The following is a 22,615-nucleotide window of genomic DNA, read 5'->3' on the forward strand; positions in this document are numbered from 1 at the left end:
TCATTTAAAAAATAAGTAAAAGTGAACTGCAGAAGTGGGATTTGAACCAACGCCTCCATTCGGAGACCAGAACACACAATCGTCCTTGAGTCTGGCGCCTTAGACCACCCGATTGGGTTTATTACGCACATACTAACTTGCTCCATGAATGATGTAATGACAAGTGTAAAAAAAGAAACAGATTGAAGCCAACCCACGAAAGTAAGATTCTTTATTTCAATATCGGTATAGCTTTAAAGGATGCACGCATTTTACAATAGCAATTGTTATATGACAATGACCAATAAGTAATTGTGTTGCAATACTTTATACAGTGTGAACAGAATCAGACATTGCTCCGTTGCCTCGAAGAAATATCTACAATTTGTATTTAAAAAGGACGCCCAACGTGGGGCTCGAACCCACGACCCTGAGATTAAGAGTCTCATGCTCTACCGACTGAGCTAGCCGGGCTGATGGGAGAAAGTTTATTTCTCTGAGGCGGGGTGAGAGAGGAAGTACCGACAGGTGCGTGGGACCTGAGAGTCGGTGTGCTGCTGCTGTAGATGAGTGTTCTGGAGACGCGCTGTTTCTGTGTCTGCGGTGTTACAGCCGTGTGAGTATATTCCAAAAGTAAAGTGTTGGATAATTCGAGAGCTAGTCTGTTGAATAAAGCTCTGAGACGTGTGGTTAAATCCCGGTCTCATCAATTTTGTTTTGTTAGATTAAAAGTGTTCCAGCAGCAGGTAAATGTCCCCACACCTTTTGGTTGTGTTTACTTATGCTACACCGCTGCTAAACCTGAACGTTGCTGCTAATTATATTAACTAAACTTGTATTGTTGTTGAATTGCTCTAATATAGTTAAACCTGTAATGTTGCAGCTAACGTTCCCTAATACTGTTAAAACTTGTGTGTATTAACAATCTGGCTTTTGTTGTTGAACCCTTGCTGGGAAGAGCTGTTTCCAATCACCTAGCACTCTTAAAGAGAAGTGTAATCGCTGCTATATGTTGGTCTAATACCCCATGCTTTTAAAATATGGCTATTGGCTGGCTTTATTCAATTTCCCCCTCCTTGTTTCTAGTCCATCGCCTTAACCACTCGGCCACGACTACATGCTTGCACGAGTATTTGTGAAAATATCCAAAAGAAGTAAACGAAACCAGTAGTAATGCTGTAGATGGCAGTATAGGCTAACTAATGAACCGAAGTCAAATGCCTTTGTTGAAACTGTCAGATTTGTAGAAGGCAAGCACACGTGGGAAATGTAAATACAATATAATTTTTGTTAACGTTCATAATAATGAATACATCTTTATTTCAAAATACGTAGCTATTTAACTGATCTTTTCAAAAAACACCCCCATCCACAAAAACAAAGTAGTTATTCATTTGAACTGAAAAATTGACTTGCTTCATGGCTGTTGCCAGAGCACTCGAGCACGTTCTGGCTAGCGTGAGCGGACTTAGCAGATAACAAGATCTACAAAATATTTCATGCTAATAAAACATACCATAATTATGTTCGTTTTTATTATACATGGCGACTTACAGAGACTAGGGTGTGTGAACTATGCATCAGCTGCAGAGTCACTTACAGTTACATCTCACCCAAAAACGGAGCACAAGAAAGTTAAGTGACTTGCTCAGGGTCACACAATGAGTCAGTGGCTGAGGTGGGATTTGTACAGGGGGACCTCCTGGTTACAAGCCCTTTATCTTTAACCACTGGACCACGCAGCCTCCTATAACAAAATCACACCTCAGATTTGACTCGAACCCACAATTCCTGGCTTAGGAGGCCAGTGCCTTAGCCATTAGGCCACAAGGGCTGACACGCATCACACATTTGGTAGTACTAAAGAAAGTGGGAACAATAGTATCGTGGTTTAATACATCAAATCCAAGCCATCATTGGTGTTCAAACACAGCAGAGTGTTACATTGGGAAAGGGCCGTACTTGTCAGTACGTATTTGACATTCATGTGGGAAGATTTAAGATTGTGAAGAAGTTTAAATATGCTGCGTATTTGCGCATTGGGAACCTTACATAATTAGGTTTCTGATTAATGCCACTTCTTACGGACAGTAATCAAGGTGACGATACAAGACCAGAGCCAATAAAACAGTTATTTTCCTGTGTGCTTGTTCAGAATATGCGTGAATCGTGAAAACGTCTTGCTAATATGTGAACAAAGCCAGCATTCACTTTATTGATCACCATGTGGATTAACCGCTATTGGAACACAGATGATTGTGTTAAAGATGTTAATAGACTTTTAATGTACACGTTTTAGAGCTAAACGTTTGTTGAGACAGTTCAAGCACTGTAGCAGTGTTTAATTATTTCCTGGATGTTTGCCTTTTGGTCTTACTCTGGAAAAAGTAATAATAATAATAAAAAGTAGGCAAAACCATTTTTTGAGAAACCGCATTTGGGAGAAAAACTAAGAGTTTGGAAACACATTTGCAAAGGCATTGGATTCTATTGTGGTGTTTCCGTACTGTTGAACGTTTCTCATTACATGCAGGTTTACTGGCTTGACAAAAAGGCGATTGACGAAAAGAATGCTGTCTCGATAAGAAACTCGCGTCAAGCTGAAATAGCTCAGTTGGGAGAGCGTTAGACTGTAACGGTCCCTGCTTCGATACCGGGTTTTTGTAAACAGCACGACTAGGGTTATTTGTTCTTAATTAATTTTTTGAATTAAAAAAACAGCACACTTTTTCTTTAGTGTAATTGTAGGAAATAAAAACGTATTACAGTGCCATTTTCTAATGCGATAAAGAAATGCAAAAAGCATCATCTCTGCGTGGGCTTGAAACACCAAAATTTCGATTAACAGCCGAACGTGCTAATCGATTATGGTGTTTTATTACATAACACCCTGGGAGCTCAACAGAACAGTGTGTATGCATATTGCTAAAATGGAAACCAAATATACACAATTCAAATGGGAATCGTATTCAGATTTTAAGCACAAATTTGATAGACTTCACAGTGCAAAGGAGGAAGGCAGACAATGCAAATGAGGCAACTGGCTCCTAATTTTTAAATCATACGAGAAACTTGAACCCAATTAAGCTTTTAACCGCCTGCAGTTTGGAATGAGTTTGAAATGTTGTTGTAACACCTCACTGGGCAACAGCAATTGCATTATATGAAAGTCCCTGTTAATTTCTCAGCGGCACAGCTGCCGGTGCCACTCAGAGTTGGAGGGAGACGGTCGGCCACTTGCCCATAAAACAATACTTTCAGAGATCATTTCTATAGCGATTTGCTAGCGAAATGCGTTTTTAAAGTGTTTGGACTCGCTATCCACGAGGAAGAGTGAGAGTGTTCACTTTTGAGCGTGAAGGAGGCAGTGAGTGTTGTTTTTTTGGCCAAATGCTCCCTGTTATTGATGACCCCTCCAGTGTTCCTTAGGGGGCTGGAGGAAGCGGACACGTTCTGAGTGGGTATCTTGCCTAAAGGTACGCAAGACGAACTACAGTTGCAAAGCACTGCTGCTTTTTCGACGATTGATTAAAACTATCAATCTGACTGAAAACACGGATCACATTAATTGTGATCGGTTTGATACCAATAGGCTTACATGGCAGGTATTGTGTATAGACAATGTCATATACACAGAAATGAACACGGAGTGTGTTTATTAAGGGCTGACTCATTGAAACGTTCGAGAGATCTCGGTGTACTGGACAAATATACTGGATTTATTCCATGTCGTAATTGTGCCGCCTGTGATAATGCGTTTGAAACTAGAGATAATGTGAGATAATGTCTGTTACTGGCGGATAGTTTACAAATGTACTCAATTATGTTACAACTTTTGTGTCTACGAAACATATCTGTAACATTTATGTAAGTCCTGTGTGGTTTTTTCATGAAGTTAATTTGCTAACAGACTGTTCTGATTTGTTTCTAACCGTGAAGCGATCGCTCTGTTTGCCGTATATTTTCTGTCTGTAAGAGGAGTGTCCTTGTGATCCCATATAGAATGCGACGAAACAGGTCGCCCTCCTTAATATAAACAGAAAAAGAATAAGTTCACGCACACACCAGGTGATTTATTGTAGCGTCAGACATTGGAGGTACAGCAGTGTACTGCAGTGTTGTGCAAAGTCGTCGGTGTAAGTCAGGATGGCCGAGCGGTCTAAGGCGCTGCGTTCAGGTCGCAGTCTCTCTGGAGGCGTGGGTTCGAATCCCACTTCTGACAAATCTTTTTGTTTATTTATTTCTTAAAACGTCCATCGAATGCTTGGTAATTTGATTTGTTTTTCTTGTTAGTATTCAAATCACAAGGTCGTTAAATGAGAGAAAGTCACCGCAAGCCTGCACCTCACCACATCCTTCACACTGTTAAACTGCCTCATTATGACGAGGCCTCTAATTATGCCTTTCCAATACTTTGAATGTGTTATTGTTCAGTTTAACATGAGAACATCTTGGTAGAACAATCATAATGTCCGCAGGACTTATTTTCCTCGGGTTCTAGTATCAAGTTTTGAGTGTGTGGCCGGTTAGCTCAGTTGGTTAGAGCGTGGTGCTAATAACGCCAAGGTTGCGGGTTTGATCCCCGTACGGGCCATGGCTTTTCTTCTTTAAAGAAACCACAGCATTTGTAATGGTGCCAAAATGAACAATCTTTAACAAAATGAACTGAAGCGATATGAAGTACAACCAGTAATATTTCAGACTTCCTGTGCTTTAAACATGTATTAACAATGAACACATACAATCAATTAAAAAGAAAGCTTACGTAGTCGGCAGGATTCGAACCTGCGCGAGGAAACCCCAATGGATTTCAAGTCCATCGCCTTAACCACTCGGCCACGACTACATGCTCGCACGGTTAGTTGTGAAAATATCCAAAAGAAGTAAACGGCTCCCGCAGTAATGCTGTAGATGGCAGTATAGGATAACTAATGAACCCAAGTCAAATGCCTTTGTTGAAACTCTGTCAGATTTGTACAAGGCAAGCACACATGGGAAAAGTAAATACAATATACTTTCTGTTAACGTTCATAATAATGAATACATCTTTATTTCAAAATACGTAGCTATTTAATCCTAACAGAAACAATAGGCTTCCCAGCCATCAGCTTGGAAGCAGAATGGAGATCAAATCGGACGAATAACGAGTGCAAAATGGAATGTGGAAATCAATGTAAAGGCAGTTTAAATAAGAGCAGCTGCAATACATTAAATAGAGTTATATTTAAGAGCAAGCAGTAACTGCAGTAGAGTATTTAATTATGGATGGACCAAACTTGCAGGTCGCCACTGTCACATTTTCCAGGAAATCACGGCTAATACTGAGAAAGAAAACAGATGATAACCTAACAGAAAACTAGTGAAAAACACTGCACTGATTAACTGAACGGGTCAAACGTAGCCTACTGAATTGCTGAATTGCTGAATTGTTGGGGGGAGCGTGGCGCATCCAGCTGAGGCGCTTCATCTGAATTGCAGGGTGTGCCTTATAGCCTGGAGATCGCTGGTTCCAATCCAGACTATGCCATCGCCGACAGGAACGCCGAGGGGGCGGCGCACAGTTGGCAGAGTGCCACCCGGGTTGGGAGGGTTTAGGTCAGCTTGGTAATCATTGTCTCAACAAGCTCCAGCAACTCCTGTGGCGACCGGTCGCCTGCGAGTTGTGGGCAGAACTGCGTTTCCTCCAACACCGCTACAGCCAGGTGCGGCTGGCTTTGCTGTTGCAGTGTGACAAGAGGAGGGTGGCTGACGGCGTTTCTTTCAGAGGATGCGCATGATGAGTCTTCGTTCTCCCGAGTCGATACGGGAAGCTGCAGCAGCGCCATAAAAAAAAACAATTGGATATTCCAAATTGGGAGATTTTTTTAAAATATTACAAAAAAATAAATTAAATAGTTAAGCTTCAAAAAATCTATTTTTGACTGAGCGAGTTAAGTGTGTACGGTATCCTGACAACACAACACGTTGAAAACACAGAAAAGACGCTGAGAAAAAAAAAAAAAAAGTTTTCTATTTCCTGTTTAATTAAGAAAATGCAATAAAAAAAGATTATTCTCTTACTTGTCTTCCTGCCATATCCCCTCTTTTTTGGTCAAATATTGAATATATTCGTATTCAATTTCAAACGACTGTTCTTTGTTCCCATGATGCATCTGTGATGGGCTGGGTTTTAGCGATCACGATAATTTCTGATATTTTACAGTGGCTGGACTTTATAATAATAAAAAAATGAAAAAGGGTAACGAGCGACAAATGCATTAATTTCTGTCGATTTGTTCTATTTTAATGGGTTATAATTTTACAAATTTAAAAGACATTCATTAAGAAAAGATAAAACTAATTTAATCACCTTTAAGGATTATGTTTTTATTGACAGAAATATATTTGATGTATGTGTGTTTGGCATGAAATCAAATAAAGTCCCATTGGATTTTGCTTGAAAAGAGGAAACACAAAAGATGTTTTTTTATGTTTTTTTTTTTTTTTTTTAAATAAAGCATTTATTCAACATGTTTTTTTTTTTTTTTTTACAAAAATACAACACAATACAACACGGAATGTTTTTATTTTTTTGTTAAAAGAATGACAAAAGTTAAAATATTTTCTCGTTTTTTTTCTGTTTGTTGTTGGGCTGCCATCTTGGTAAGAGCTTGTCAATTGTCGCATGTGAACACAGCCCCTACCAAAATGTCCAGTACAGTACAGTACCGTGCTGTTAGATTAGACTGGACTGTATTGAATTAGCTGGCTCTCAGATCACCAGTACAGTACCGTGCTATTAGATTAGACTGGACTGTATTGAATTAGCTGGCTCTCAGATCCCCAGTACAGTACCGTGCTGTTAGATTAGACTGGACTGTATTGAATTAGATGGCTCTCAGATCCCCAGTACAGTACAGTGCTGTTAGATTAGACTGGACTGTATTGAATTAGCTGGCTCTCAGATCCCCAGTACAGTACCGTGCTGTTAGATTAGACTGGACTGTATTGAATTAGCTGGCTCTCAGATCACCAGTACAGTACCGTGCTGTTAGATTAGACTGGACTGTATTGAATTAGCTGGCACTCAGATCACCAGTACAGTACCATGCTGTTAGATTAGACTGGACTGTATTGAATTAGCTGGCTCTCATATCTCCAGTACAGTACCGTGCTGTTAGATTCGACTGGACTGTATTGCATTAGCTGGCTCTCATATCTCCAGTACAGTGCTGTTAGATTAGACTGGACTGTATTGAATTAGCTGGCTCTCAGATCCCCAGTACAGTACAGTGCTGTTAGATTAGACTGGAATGTATTGAATTAGCTGGCTCTCAGATCATGAGTACAGTACAGTGCTGTTAGATTAGACTGGACTGTATTGAATAAACTGGCTCTCAGATCTCCAGTACAGTGCTGTTAGATAAGACTGGACTGTACTGAATTAGCTGGCTCTCAGATCCCCAGTACAGTGCTGTTAGATTAGACTGGACTGTATTGAATTAGCTGGCTCTCAAATCTCCAGTACAGTACAGTGCTGTTAGATTAGACTGGACTGTATTGAATTAGCTGGCTCTCAGATCCCCAGTACAGTACAGTGCTGTTAGATTAGACTGGACTGTATTGAATTAGCTGGCTCTCTGATCCCCAGTACAGCACAGTGCTGTTAGATTCGACTGGACTGTATTGAATTAGCTGGCTCTCAGATCCCCAGTACAGTACCGTGCTGTTAGATTAGACTGGACTGTATTGAATTAGCTGGCTCTCAGATCCCCAGTACAGTGCTGTTAGATTAGACTGGACTGTATTGAATTAGCTGGCTCTCAGATCCCCAGTACAGTACCGTGCTGTTAGATTCGACTGGACTGGATTGAATTAGCTGGCTCTCAGATCCCCAGTACAGTACAGTGCTGTTAGATTAGATTGGACTGTATTGAATTAGCTGGCTCTCAGATCCCCAGTACAGTACAGTGCTGTTAGATTAGACTGGACTGTATTGAATTAGCTGGCTCTCAGATCCCCAGTACAGTACCGTGCTGTTAGATTAGACTGGACTGTATTGAATTAGCTGGCTCTCAGATCATGAGTACAGTACAGTGCTGTTAGATTAGACTGGACTGTATTGAATAAACAGGCTCTCAGATCTCCAGTACAGTGCTGTTAGATAAGACTGGACTGTACTGAATTAGCTGGCTCTCAGATCCCAGTACAGTGCTGTTAGATTAGACTGGACTGTATTGAATTAGCTGGCTCTCATATCTCCAGTACAGTACAGTGCTGTTAGATTAGACTGGACTGTATTGAATTAGCTGGCTCTCAGATCCCCAGTACAGTACAGTGCTGTTAGATTAGACTGGACTGTATTGAATTAGCTGGCTCTCAGTTCCCCAGTACAGTACCGTGCTGTTAGATTAGACTGGACTGTATTGAATTAGCTGGCTCTCAGATCCCCTGTACAGTATAGTGCTGTTAGATTAGACTGGACTGTATTGAATTAGCTGGCTCTCAGATCCCCAGTACAGCACAGTGCTGTTAGATTCGACTGGACTGTATTGAATTAGCTGTCTCCCAGATCCCCAGTACAGTACAGTGCTGTTAGATTAGACTGGACTGTATTGAATTAGCTGGCTATCAGATCCCCAGTACAGTACATTGCTGTTAGATTAGACTGGACTGTATTGAATTAGCTGGCTCTCAGATCCCCAGTACAGTACCGTGCTGTCAGGTTAGACTGGACTGTATTGAATTAGCTGGCTCTCAGATCCCCAGTACAGTACAGTGCTGTTAGATTAGACTGGAATGTATTGAATTAGCTGGCTCTCAGATCCCCAGTACAGTGCCGTGCTGTTAGATTAGACTGGACTGTATTGAATTAGCTGGCTCTCAGATCCCCAGTGCAGTACAGTGCTGTTTTTAAAATCCATAAAAATGTTGTAAATCTTAAATTCCTGAGATCTAACACTTATGAAAATGAATGAACAAAATAAACAAATAAATACATAAATGAAAAAATCAATACACAACTTTATAAACAAATTCCTAAAATTACACAAATTCAGGCAATCCAACACCTTTAAAAAAAAAAAAAAAAAGTACAAAGTAACACGGAACAGTCCATTATAGTTAGTATAGGGGGGTGATTGGTCTAAGGCTATTGTGCATAGTATTATCATTATTATTATTATTATTATTATTATTATTATTATTATTATTACAGTATTATTACTAGTCCAAACTCCCTCACCCCTCTCTTTGACTGCACCTAAATGGATCAGTCCCTTCAAAAAAAAAAAAAAATAGTCATTTTGCACTGAAATTAAATAAAATACATGCAATTTCAAAGTAAAAAGAAAACAGTTTCAAATTGTAACATCTGAAACACATTTTGTATATATATATATATATATATATATATAATCTTTAAACATCTTAAAACAGTTGCAGAATATTTTGTAGTGATTTTCATAGCAATTAAGAAAGTCAAAGAGAGAGAGAGAGAGAGAGAGAGAGAGAGAGAGAGAGAGAGAGAGAGAGAGAGAGAGAGAGAGACATAAAACTGGGAAAAAAAGGCAAAACACTTTAAAAGAAGTGTAATTTGTAATTCATTATGAACAGAGCTGCACAGAGCAGGTCTGTAGGAAACTCAACACTGCAGAGCTGCACAGAGCAGTTCTATAGGAAACTCAACACTGCAGAGCTGCACAGAGCAGGTCTATAGGAAACTCAAGACGGCAGAGCTGCACAGAGCAGGTCTATAGGAAACTCAACACTGCAGAGCTGCACAGAGCAGGTCTATAGGAAACTCAACACTGCAGAGCTGCACAGAGCAGTTCTATAGGAAACTCAACACTGCAGAGCTGCACAGAGCAGGTCTATAGGAAACTCAAGACGGCAGAGCTGCACAGAGCAGGTCTATAGGAAACTCAACACTGCAGAGCTGCACAGAGCAGGTCTATAGGAAACTCAACACTGCAGAGCTGCACAGAGCAGGTCTATAGGAAACTCAAGACGGCAGAGCTGCACAGAGTAGGTCTATAGGAAACTCAACACTGCAGAGCTGCACAGAGCAGGTCTATAGGAAACTCAACACTGCAGAGCAGCACAGTGCAGGTCTATAGGAAACTCAACACTGCAGAGCTGCACAGAGCAGGTCTATAGGAAACTCAACACTGCAGAGCTGCACAGAGCAGGTCTATAGGAAACTCAACACTGCAGAGCTGCACAGAGCAGGTCTATAGGAAACTCAACACTGCAGAGCTGCACAGAGCAGGTCTATAGGAAACTCAACACTGCAGAGCTGCACAGTGCAGGTCTATAGGAAACTCAACACTGCAGAGCTGCACAGAGCAGGTCTATAGGAAACTCAACACTGCAGAGCTGCACAGAGCAGGTCTATAGGAAACTCAACACTGCAGAGCTGCACAGAGCAGGTCTATAGGAAACTCAACACTGCAGAGCTGCACAGAGCAGGTCTATAGGAAACTCAACACTGCAGAGCTGTACAGAGCAGGTTAAAAGGAAAGACAGATCAACACTGCAGAGCTGTACAGAGCGAGTCTATAGGAAAGACAACATTTCATTTTTTTATATAACTTATTAGATTAGTTCCTTTTAAAACAGTGCTTTCCCTGGGTCTCTCAAACACTTTCAATGAGACTCCCTATCGCACAGCAGTTTCAATGAGGCTCCCTATTACACAGCATTTTCAATAAGACTCCCTATCACACAGCAGTTTCAATAAGACTCCCTATCACACAGCAGTTTCAATGAGACTCCCTATTTCACAGCAGTTTCAATAAGACTCCCTATTGCACAGCAGTTTCAATAAGACTCCCTATCGCACAGCAGTTTCAATAAGACTCCCTATCACACAGCAGTTTCAATGAGACTCCCTATTGCACAGCAGTTTCAATAAGACTCCCTATCACACAGCAGTTTCAATGAGACTCATCCTATTTCACAGCAGTTTCAATGAGACTCCCTATTGCACAGCAGTTTCAATAAGACTCCCTAATACACAGCAGTTTTAATGAGACTCCCTATCACACAGCAGTTCAATAAGACTCCCTATTGCACAGCAGTTTCAATAAGACTCCCTATCACACAGCAGTTTCAATAAGACTCCCTATCACACAGCAGTTTCAATAAGACTCCCTATCACACAGCAGTTTCAATGAGACTCATCCTATTTCACAGCAGTTTCAATAAGACTCCCTATCGCACAGCAGTTTCAATAAGACTCCCTATCACACAGCAGTTTTAATGAGACTCATTATCACACAGCAGTTTTAATAAGACTCATTTTCGCACAGCAGTTTCAATAAGACTCCCTATCGCACAGCAGTTTCAATAAGACTCCCTATCGCACAGCAGTTTCAATAAGACTCCCTATCGCACAGCAGTTTCAATGATACTCCCTATCGCACAGCAGTTTCAATAAGGCTCCCTATTACAGAGCAGTTTTAATAAGACTCCCTTTTGCACAGCTGTTTTAATGAGACTCCCTATTGCACAGCAGTTTCAATGAGACTCCCTATCGCACAGCAGTTTCAATAAGACTCCCTATCGCACAGCAGTTTCAATTAGACTCCCTATCGCACAGCAGTTTCAATAAGACTCCCTATCACACAGCAGTTTCAATGAGACTCCCTATTGCACAGCAGTTTCAATAAGACTCATTATCGCACAGCAGTTTTAATAAGACTCATTATCGCACAGCAGTTTTAATAAGACTCATTATCGCACAGCAGTTTCAGAGCAGAGCTGGTCTATAGGAAACTCAACACTGCAGAGCAGTAATTGAATCGTAATATCTTTTCAATATAGACTTTAAGGGGAAATTCACAAATGCTCTTCACATGGTTTCAGGAAAAAGAAAGTGAAGGGTGAGAGAGAGGGAGAGGGTGAGAGTGAGGGAGAGAGAGAGGAGAAAGAGGGACGCGTCTGGACAAACGCCTCTGGACTTCCCGTTTGCTTCTTTCAAACAATCCAACTTGTAACAACGAATAGTGGAGTCTTCGTTTTCATATTTCTCCCAGTAGTCTTGCTCTTTAACTTTCGTCAATGTGGACTCAGCTTCGTAACTTTTGGTTTGACTTTTATCTGGACTGATGTAACTGTTGTCTTGCTGTTGTCCTTTCTTTCCATCCAAGCCTTTAGATTTGTCCGAATTCCCCCCGCTTGCCTTGCCCGATTTGGGGAACCACCATCTCGTTCTGGTGCTGAAGGTGTAAGTGACGCGGGCTCTCGGATAGTAAGGCATCATGGGGCAGGGAGCGAAATCGATTTCTCTCAAGAACCTCAAATCTAGACCTTTCCTCTCCTCGGGACCGGCGCAGAGGAGCACGGAGCTGGAGATCCGGACCTGACGGAACCATTCCCAGAGAAGGCGGGCCTGGCAGGAGCAGCTCCAGGGGTTTCCGTTGAGTCTGAGGAACTGCAGGGATGAGAGATGAGAGAGGGCCGAAGCAGGGAGGTCTGTTAGGGCGTTGTTGAAGAGGAAGAGGGTGGTGAGGTGACCCAGGTCCCTGAAGGCTTTGCGGTTGACCTGTCGCACTCGGTTCTCGTGGAGGAGGAGCCTGTCCAGGTTGACCAGCCCTCTGAAGACATTTTCAGACAGGACTCGGATTTGGTTGCCGTGGAGGAAGAGGTGAGTGAGATTCACCAGGTCTGAGAAGAGATTGTCCTGAGAGGGGGAGAGAGAGGGAGGGGGAAGGGGCGGGACAGAGATTGATATTTGGCACATGAAAATTCAGTACTACCAAAAAGTTGTATGTTAAATTATATAATTAAAATTATTTGTGTTATAGCTCTCCTGTATGTATCTGCCTCCTGTCACCCCTTCCCCCCCAGGAGCAGGGTTGAGACAGACTGTATTAGATAGGATATAGGGGGCTCTCCAGGAGCAGGATTGAGACACACTGTATTAGATAGGATAGAGGGGGGCTCTCCAGGAGCAGGGTTGAGACACACTGTATTAGATAGGATAGAGGGGGCTCTCCAGGAGCAGGATTGAGACACACTGTATTAGATAGGATAGAGGGGGCTCTCCAGGAGCAGGGTTGAGACACACTCTATTAGATAGGATAGAGGGGGCTCTCCAGGAGCAGGATTGAGACACACTGTATTAGATAGGATAGAGGGGGCTCTCCGGGAGCAGGGTTGGAGACACACTGTATTAGATAGGATGGGGGGGGATGGGGGGGGGCTCCAGAGCAGGGTTGGAGATGCACTGTATTAGATAGGATGGGGGTGGGGGGTGGGGGGGGCTCCAGGAGCAGGGTTGGAGGTGCACTGTATTAGATAGGAGGTCTCTCTCTCTCTCTCTCTCTCTCTCTCTCTCTCTCTCTCTCTCTCTCTCTCTCTCTCTCTCTCTCTCTCTCTCTCTCTCTCTCTCTCTCTCTCTCTCTCTCACCTGGATGTGTTGCAGCAGGTTGTCCTGCAGGTAAAGGAACTGCAGGCTGTAGAGTTTTTTGAAGATGTTTCCGGGCAGGGTCCCCAGCTGGCAGTGGTATATGTGCAGGCTCTGCAGCTTGTCCAGCCCCCGGAAGGAGTCAGGATGGAGGGTGCGCAGGGAGGGGTTATCCCCCAGGTCCAGCTCCTCCAGATCTCGCATGTCGCTGAAAGAATCGGGTTTGATGGAGCTGATGTTGTTGGAGTAGAGCCACAGGACCTGATGAGAGGGAGAGAGAGAGAGGTGGGGGAGAGAGAGGAAGATCATTTTCAAGCTCAATTTCAAGTTACAGTCAAACATGTATTAAGAGACCTGCACTCAAGGGACAGTCAAATAGTGTCTCTTAAAAGATGGACCCCCCCATACATTTTCTATTTGTCTCCAACATCCTACCTTCCTGTAATTATATATGTATGTTTAAAAAACTCTGTAAAAGACTACATATATGAACAAAATAAGTATGTAATTGAATTACATTTAGATTATTGTGTGGGCTTGCACGTTGTTGTTTCGGAGGACAAAAGCTTGAGTGCGTTTGTCTATCTCCAGCCTCTCCCAGCCGAGAAGGAGTCACTGCGGGGGAGATCGCAGCAGCAGCAGCAGTGGTGAGGCAGACATAGTCTTAAAAACAATTTATAAATTGGGGGAGAAAAGGGGGTTACCCATAAATGTGAAGTGTGAACAGGGCAAGACGGTACCTGTGTCTGGAAGCCGAAGGACTCTGCCTGCAGCTCTGTGATGCGGTTGTTTTGGAGGAATACTCTCTGGCTGTCATAGGGAATGCCGGCCGGCACCGCCGAGAAGTTCTGAGACTGGCAGCTGACCATCATCGGGGAGGGGTAACAGACACACAGCCTGGGGCAGGAATAGGCAGGGCTAGGGGAGCAGACTGCCAGCCAGAGCAACAGCCAGACAGACACCAAGCCTGCGTGGGGAGAGAGAGGAGAGAGTGTGAGAGAGCAGAAGGGAGGGGAGAGAGATAGACTGATAGATAAACAGAATGACAGACAAGACAGAAAGGCAGATAAACCAATATACAGACAGATTTGAAGTCATGTCTCAATGAACATTTATTCAGTTGTCTGTCATAGATCTCTCTAAGAGTGACCCCTGACCCCGATTGACCCAATGATATAATATTCTCAGCACATAACAGAACTGACTGGGCGAACAGTCACTCAGAGAGAGGCTCGGAAACTTTGGTGACATTTATAGAGGAACCCGAATACTCGGAAAAACAGGAACGCCTTCTATAATTCAGGGAAGACAATGAATGGAGAAGAACACTGTCAATGAGTGTGTGTGTGTGTGTGTGTGTGTGTGTGTGTATGTCTCTCAATGTGTGTCTGTGTCTCGGTGTGTTTCTATCTCAATGTGTGTGTATATGTGTGTGTGTGTGTGTGTGTGTCTCAGTGTGTGTCTCTCTCAATGTGTGTGTGTGTCTCTCAATGTGTGTGTGTGTCTCAGTGTGTGTCTATCTCAATGTGTGTGTGTGTCTCTCCCAATGTGTGTGTGTGAGTGTGTGTCTCGGTGTGTTTCTCTGTGTGTGTGTGTCTCAGTGTGTGTCTCTCTCAATGTGTGTGTGTGTGTCTCTCTCTCAATGTGTGTGTCTCAGTGTGTGTCTCTATCAATGTGTGTGTGTGTCTCAGTGTGTTTCTCTCTCAGTGTGTGTGTGTGTCTCAGTGTGTTTCTCTTGCAATGTGTGTGTGCTCCAGTGTGCGTATGTGTGTCTCTCAATGTGTGTGTCTCTCTCAATGTGTGTGTGTGAAAGCCTGAACACATTTCACTCCAGATTAGCACTCTCACACAGCAGCACATCAGCAGCACGGTGGAAATGACTTCATCAGGAACAAGAAGCCGCTTTATTTATGGTGGATCTGTTGACCTACAAATCTGATTATAATATTTTATTATCTTTAACAATAATAGGGGACTCCCGAGTGGTGCATCCTGTAAAGGCACACCCTGGAGTGCAGAATGCACTGTTTCGAATCCGGGCCTATGCCACCGCCAGCTGTGGCCAGGAGCTCCTAGGAGGTACCTAGGGGATTCCTAGAGGATTTCCAAGGGGCTCCCAGGGGACAGTGCACAATTAGCAGAATGCCACCCAGGCAGGGGGGCTCAAGTCAGCTGGGTAATCACGGTCTCACCGCACACCAGTGACTCCTGTGGGTGGCCGCCTGCCTGCCTGCCTGCCTGCCTGTGAGCCGGCTGTGTTACACTGGGCTTGCAGTGTGAAAGAAAGAAAAAAAAAACAAAGAAAGAAGAAAGTGGACAGCTTGACTTGACAGTTTGAAGTACGGTGTTGTTTCAGAGGACTAAAGCTTGAGTGCGCTTGTCTTTCTCCAGCCTCTCCCAGCCGAGAAAGAGTCAATGCGGGGGTGGGGGGGGGGGAGGAGGGGAGGTGTGGAGGTGGGGGGGGGGGGGTTGTAGAAGCAGTGAGACAGGGGCTGTCTTAAAAACAATTGGGCATTCCAAATTGGGGAGAAATCACGGGGTAAAAATAATTGACGATTCCAAAAAAAAAAAGAAATTAAACTTTGATATGCTTTGATGTTAACATTTGAGGGGGTGACTGCTTGAAAAGGCATTTGTGACGGGGGACTGCCCCGTCTTTAAGAACGTGGTTGGGACTGGCAGGGAGGGGGTTAAATTCCTCCGTGCCAGGAAAACATGTGAGAATGTGGCTGGAGCCCTAATTGAATAATCAGCAATTATTTATTAATTGGGCTCCAGCCACAGGGGATAAAAGCTAGGGGAGAGGCCCTGGCTAGGGGGAGTGTTCTAGAAGGAGAAGAAACAAGAGTGTTTTGTGTGTGCTGGGTTTCTGTTTGTTTGTTTTTGAATCCAGTGAAGGCAAAGCCCAGCCTGGAAACCTTTATTTTTGTAAGTTTTGCTTTTTTTGTTTTGTGTTTATTTTATGTTTAACCTTTTTGTTTGGCCCTTGTGCCGGTTTATTTTGTATTTTTGTTTATTAAAAACTTTATTTTTGAACATTTAAACTGTCTCTGAGTCTCAACCTCGGTCATTTTATTATTATTATTTATTTCTTAGCAGACGCCCTTATCCAGGGCGACTTACAATTCTTACAAGATATCACATTATACGATATTTCACATTATACAGATATCACATTATTTTTACATACAATTACCCATTTATACAGTTGGGTTTTTACTGGAGCAATCTAGGTAAAGTATCTGCCCAAGGGTACAACAGCAGTGTCCCCCACTGGGGATTGAACCCACAACCCTCCGGTCAAGAGTCCAGAGCCCTAACCACTACTCCACATTTCCTGTCACAGCATCCCTCAGACAAACGGTTATAAACTTCTATCTATCTTTCAGTCTCCAGAATTCCAGGGAGTAATTTGTTGATTCATTCATTAGTTCATCCCTTTACACTTCCAAACGAGTCACTCGTTCTCGCTTTCCCTCTTGCTGTTCTTTCTCTCACTTCCTTTTCCTCCCTCCCTCTCCCTCCCACTCTCTCATTAGTTTGTTTAATTTATTTATTTACACATTCATTCACAATTTGAGTGATTCACTATTGCCCTGCAAGCTGTTTGAAAACCAGAATGATTGGTTTACATCATAGACACGCAGAGACACAGGTGCACATTCTGAAACACGCACACAGTGACACATGCACAGAGAAATACGCACACTGACACACAGAGAGACATGAACACACATACACACAGGGAAACACACACACACTCACTGAGACATGACCACACACACACACACAGGGTATACAACTTAATAATTAGCTTGTCAGCTTGTAACCTGCTGATGAAGCCCTATGCCATAAACTTCAGTTAAAAAAGACTATGCCAGTTTCAATAAGACTCCCTATTGCACAACAGTTTTAATGAGACTCCCTATTTCACAGCAGTTTCAATGAGACTCCTATGGCACAGCAGTTTCAATAAGACTCCCTATGGCACAGCAGTTTCAATGAGACTCCTATGGCACAGCAGTTTCAATGAGAATCCTATGACACAGCAGTTTCAATTATTATTATTATTATTTATTTCTTAGCAGACGCCCTTATCCAGGGCGGCTTACAATTGTTACAAGATATCACATTATTTTTACATACAATTACCCATTTATACAGCTGGGTTTTTAATGGAGCAATCTAGGTAAAGCACCTTGCTCAAGGGTACAGCAGCAGTGTCCCCACCTAGGATTGAACCAACGACCCTCCGGTCCAGAGTCCAGAGCCCTAACCACTACTCTACACTGCTGCCCCAATGAGACTCCTATGGCACAGCATACATTCTACTGTTTAGCAGACTCTGATATTTTATTTCTTAGCAGACACCCGTATCCAGGGTGACTTACAATTGTGATATTATTATTTACATTTATGTTATTAGTTGCTCCTCACTGCGTGTTAAACTTAACAAAGACTTAAAATAAATGACAATAAATAAATAAATCAAACACGTCATTGTCAATGTAAATCCATACTGCTATAAGAATCAGTATTTATTTTTACTTACCTTTGACATTTCGAGTACGGGAACCGCTTCGTAAATTCGACCGAGTCCCCATTTCTACTCTGTGCCGGGTGTATTCGTGTGCGGCGCTGCTGCTGCTATCTCTCCGCTGGAGTCTGGTGATCTCTTTCGGCTCGACTGCGCCTATTATAGAGGGCCACTGCCTACGAAGCACTTGGGGGGCTGCGACGGGAAACCCACACGGGCCAAGCCGGGGCATTGTGCGTAAAGGCGGGGGACAAAACCCGGCACTGTGCCCGCTGACGGAGCTCAGAAGCGAGGGAGGGGGAGGAGACTCCGAGGAGGTCTATAAAAAGTTCAATTTCTCCGCTAAATATCAAAAGAAAAGAGGAAGGGATGAATGAAGAAAGGATGAAAAGAAGACGTCTCGTCAATTTTTAATGCTATTCCAAATTAATACGGATCTTATTTTTTTTTTACTTTGAAGGTTCTGCGCTCTAAGACACGGCTCACACCGCCGTTCACTCGCAGACTGACAGGCGCTCCGATACGGCAGGAAAGTTATAGGGGAGCCGCTGCAGGATTGAGGCTCTCTTTAGGACCATGGGTTAACAACTCCTGCACTAGATGGATGGACAGACAGACAGCTAGCAAGTACTTTACCTCCTAGATTGTTCCAGTAAAAACCCAACTGTGTAAAAGGGTGGCAGAATTTGTATACATTTGTGATTCTTGAAATGTGTATTATTATTATTATTATTATTTTATGTAGGCTGTGTGTGACAACTGTAAAATAAATAATAGGCTACTAATGTAAAAATAATGTGATATCGTCATCTCAACACTTAATGTGTCATGAGTATATATTGTTATTTTCCTTGTATAACACTGTACAACTGCTGCCTCTGTGTGTGTGTGTGTGTGTGTGTGTGTGTGTGTGTGTGTGTGTGTGTGTGTGTGTGTTTGTTTTACTGGTAATAGACAGGACTGTTTCTCGCCTTTTGGGGGCCCTAAGCAGGATTTGGTTTGAACCCCCCCCCAAAAAAAAAAACAGTTGAACAAACCTCTTGCAGATCCTGTTCATGTTACAAAGGTAAAAGTTATCATCTTTCAAAGCCTGGAGACTGTTCGTGTAAACTGCAAAGCAATATTAAGTCTCTTGGATGATGATTTTAATGTTAAAATTTGATGACCCATATTATTTCAAAGATCAAAACTAATTGTCTCCCAGCAAAACCACAGCAACCTACAATGACCATATTCACACTGTCAGAAATATGTGATTTTAAAAGGACAAGAATATAACATCACTATTAATAAGTAGATGGGTTCATACCTTTATTGACTTGCATTTGGTTCACTGCTACTTAAGTTGCCTTACACTGCTGGGACTGGTAACTGCTGCTGACCGGTAAGACTGGTGCTGATACTGCTGGGACTGGTGCTGACACTGTGACTCCTGCTTTGAAAGAGTTTAGCACACAGTTTCTCACTCAACTTTAATATTCTTTTGTCTGTATAAATCGACGATAGGAAGTAGTACAGTACTTCAGGCGGGAGAAACCGGTCGCAGAGGTCCCGGTGCTGCCTGGCGCACAGGCCGGGTCGCTATAGATGCAAATACACAGCCCGAGATTATAGTAATGTGAAGAAATAAAAAATAACATTTATATATATATATATATATATATATATATATATATATATATATATATATATATATATATATATATCAATTTTACACTCTTAAAAAAGAAAGTGGGTACATTTTTTATTATTATTTTGGTCTTCACAATTAAGAATTGAGTCGATTTTTACCGAGGGCCTCGGCTGCCTCAATGTGTACACTGTGACTACGCGCCTGGGCACAGCCAGCATGCAAGCAAGCTACAGCAATAAAAACGGAGCTAAATCAAATAATACAATACCTTTCTCATGTTGTTTTTCTTCCTCAGTTTTTTTCTTTTTACGTTTCTTCGCGCCAGATTGGTACATTCTTGATCTTTTTTCAGTCACAATTTGTTCGCAATCCTCAAAGAAGCCACCGGAGGCAGATATCACCGTGTAACAATTATTATTATTATAATTTTTTTTTTTTTTGGTTCCTGGGTAGTAAGTGTTATTTTCTAATTGCTTATGCCTCAAAAGTATAGAAAATGGCTATTATTCCCCACAAACTTTGCTTTTGTGACCAGGACAGTGATATTTTGAAATTTACCTATTTTCCAGAACATTCCAGATAGATTCAGTGCTGAGTAAACTTGGAGTAACTTCTAGAACTTTCTAGAACTTTCCAGTAATATAAATAGTAGTATAAATACAGGGGCCTTAAGCCCACCAGTTCAGTTTAGTTCCAGCTGCCTAAGTGGATACATATCTGCATTTTTCTGAGATGGCATCAAGAGGCTGCAAGCATCCGGCAGACGCATTTTGCTATGTCTGCGGCAAATTTATCAAGACAAGAGTGAAAAAGTACTCCGTGGAAGCATCTGCTAAGATGTGTGAGGCCTACAAGGCATATTTTGGCATGCCTGTCGGGGATCAAGACAAACCCTGGGCACCTCATTTCACCTGCGAGCACTGCAAAAAAAACTCTGGAAGGTAAGATGGACAATTATTGCTCGGAATTTTATGTTATAAAATTTGTTAAAATTTTTAAAATTGTAAAAGTTTTTAATTTTAAAATGTTTTACAATTTTCAATGTTATTGAATAAATATATCATATATGAAAAATGTTGCGAGAATCTCTTACACATTAGTCATGGGTGAAATAAATGTATTTTTGTAGGATGGTACAGAGGGGAAAAGAGAGCCATGAAGTTCGCTATCCCAAGAATTTGGCGGGAACCCACTGACCACTCAAGCAACTGCTACTTCTGCATGATGGACCCTTCCAAATGTCGGACTGGCAAGAATGCACCTGCTATCACGTATCCGGACCTTCCTTCATCCATCGCCCCGGTGCCACACTGCCATGAGCTCCCCGTACCCACTCCTCCGGAGAGAGAGAGCAGCCGTCTTTAGAAGTAAAGAGAAGGGTCTTTCAGGTACCTTCAAGACTTCTTCCCTAAGCTGTCTGAGGCAAAGTTCAAAGCCGGTGTCTTCGTCGTACCACAGATAAAGAAGATCCTGGAGTGCATTGAATTCCCCAAGAAGCTCATTAGTAAGGAGAAATCGGCTTGGAACAGCTTTGCCGCAGTGGTTCGGGGCTTCCTGGGCAATCACAAGGCCGAAAACTATGTGGAGCTGGTTGAGACTCTGGTGAAGAACTACGGCACAATGGGCTGAAGGATGTCCCTCAAAGTCCATATCCTTGATGCTCATCTTGATAAATTCAAGGAGAACATGGGAGCGTACTCGGAGGAGCAAGGTGAGCGCTTCCACCAGGATATAATGGACTTTGAACGCCGCTACCAAGGACAGTATAACGAGAACATGATGGGAGACTACATTTGGGGGCTGATTCGTGAAAGTGATTTACAGTATAATCTTAAATCTCGAAAAACTACTCACTTCTAAATCTTTTGTAGTCATTTTTGTATTACTTTAGTATAAATACATGTTAATTTGGATTCATATGTTGTTTTATTCTGACTTTATGTGAACCAAAAGACACAAATTCGTCCGTTTTCTCATTGGAAAAAGGTAAATTTCAAAATATCACTGTCCTGGTAACAAAAGCAAAGTTTGTGGGGAATAGTAGCCATTTTCTATACTTTTGAGGCATAAGCAATTAGGAAATAACACCTACTACCCAGGAACAAAAATTGTGTTACATAGTGATATCAAGACGACGGAACAAGCCTGCTTGCTGCTACAAAAGCGGCACTATACTGAACTTTACCGATGCGTTAGGAATAGACACCATTCATTTATTCATGCTTTTACATATCAACTAATTGCATTCCGCATTTACAGAACATACATGATTATCGTGAACATTTGATAAAATCAAACAATCAAAAAATTCCACTGACTTACACTGCTTTCACTTTTTACCATTTACTTCTTAGCCCTTAGCTTGCGTCTCAAAGCGTGATGATGTTGGTTTTGTTGACTCAGTTGCCATGGGAACGTTTAAAACTCCGCGACAAACTTTACTCAAATGCACAGCTGTACAGAACACACCCCCTCAGGCATGTGCTGTCTATTCACGGGAGCAGACTACTGAACCAGTTAGTTCAGATGATCGCTGGATACACAAGAAACAATCTGACAATTTCACAAATAAACCCGTTTGTGTTCAAACCTATGAGAGGTGGAATGTAACAAAAATGTGAACTGCAAAAGCCGGAGCGTCAAACATCAACGACAAAGTTCAACATTTGAATTGAAGTAACAGCTGTCAAATAGACAAAACTCAACATTCGAAGATAATATATCAAATTGAAAATGTTCAACACACTAATTGAATTAATTATACATAAAATAATGAATGTAATTAAGCTCAATAATTGAAATGGGAACTTCAAATCTTAAATAAATTGATTACAATTCAAATTTCCAACACGCCATCCGATTTGTGTTGATTCTGTTCTAAATCAATACTGCGCGTTGCATTTCAGGTTAAGCGCTGTGCTTTCCATTTGCCACTTGGTCATTCTATTCCCCGGGACTGCCCCTGTCATGGCAAATCTGACATGCTAAAGAGATGCTTTGCACTGTTTCTTAAATCAAGTGGCCTCAAATAAATTGTCTACTTTAATATATGCTTAGCCTACCTATCAGTCTGGGG

At 42.2% G+C, this 22,615-nt stretch overlaps 1 protein-coding gene and 5 non-coding genes across 6 annotated transcripts; 3 read left to right on the forward strand and 3 right to left on the reverse strand.

Moving 5' to 3' along the window:
- Window positions 1-380: 380 nt before the first annotated feature.
- Window positions 381-453, reverse strand: trnak-cuu (transfer RNA lysine (anticodon CUU)). The gene has a single exon. It is a non-coding gene; the product is annotated as a tRNA-Lys (tRNA).
- A 2,771-nt stretch (window positions 454-3,224) lies between these two features.
- On the forward strand, window positions 3,225-3,441 carry LOC131705438 (small nucleolar RNA U3). The gene has a single exon (XR_009310394.1). It is a non-coding gene; the product is annotated as a small nucleolar RNA U3 (small nucleolar RNA).
- Window positions 3,442-4,119: 678 nt separating this feature from the next.
- trnal-cag (transfer RNA leucine (anticodon CAG)) lies at window positions 4,120-4,201 on the forward strand. The gene has a single exon. It is a non-coding gene; the product is annotated as a tRNA-Leu (tRNA).
- A 298-nt stretch (window positions 4,202-4,499) lies between these two features.
- On the forward strand, window positions 4,500-4,573 carry trnai-aau (transfer RNA isoleucine (anticodon AAU)). The gene has a single exon. It is a non-coding gene; the product is annotated as a tRNA-Ile (tRNA).
- A 170-nt stretch (window positions 4,574-4,743) lies between these two features.
- trnas-uga (transfer RNA serine (anticodon UGA)) lies at window positions 4,744-4,825 on the reverse strand. Its single transcript has one exon. It is a non-coding gene; the product is annotated as a tRNA-Ser (tRNA).
- Window positions 4,826-11,798: 6,973 nt separating this feature from the next.
- On the reverse strand, window positions 11,799-18,138 carry LOC117395243 (reticulon-4 receptor-like 2). The gene is made up of 4 exons (XM_059007413.1): window positions 17,922-18,138; window positions 14,110-14,336; window positions 13,373-13,630; window positions 11,799-12,643 (listed from the first exon to the last, which is right to left on the reverse strand). Exons 1-4 carry the CDS (start codon window positions 18,136-18,138, stop codon window positions 11,813-11,815), a joined length of 1,533 nt encoding a protein of 510 aa, XP_058863396.1. The 3' UTR covers window positions 11,799-11,812.
- Window positions 18,139-22,615: the final 4,477 nt, after the last annotated feature.

The sequence above is a fragment of the Acipenser ruthenus genome, chromosome 35, assembly GCF_902713425.1.
Source record: "Acipenser ruthenus chromosome 35, fAciRut3.2 maternal haplotype, whole genome shotgun sequence".
NCBI classification, from domain to species: domain Eukaryota; kingdom Metazoa; phylum Chordata; class Actinopteri; order Acipenseriformes; family Acipenseridae; genus Acipenser; species Acipenser ruthenus.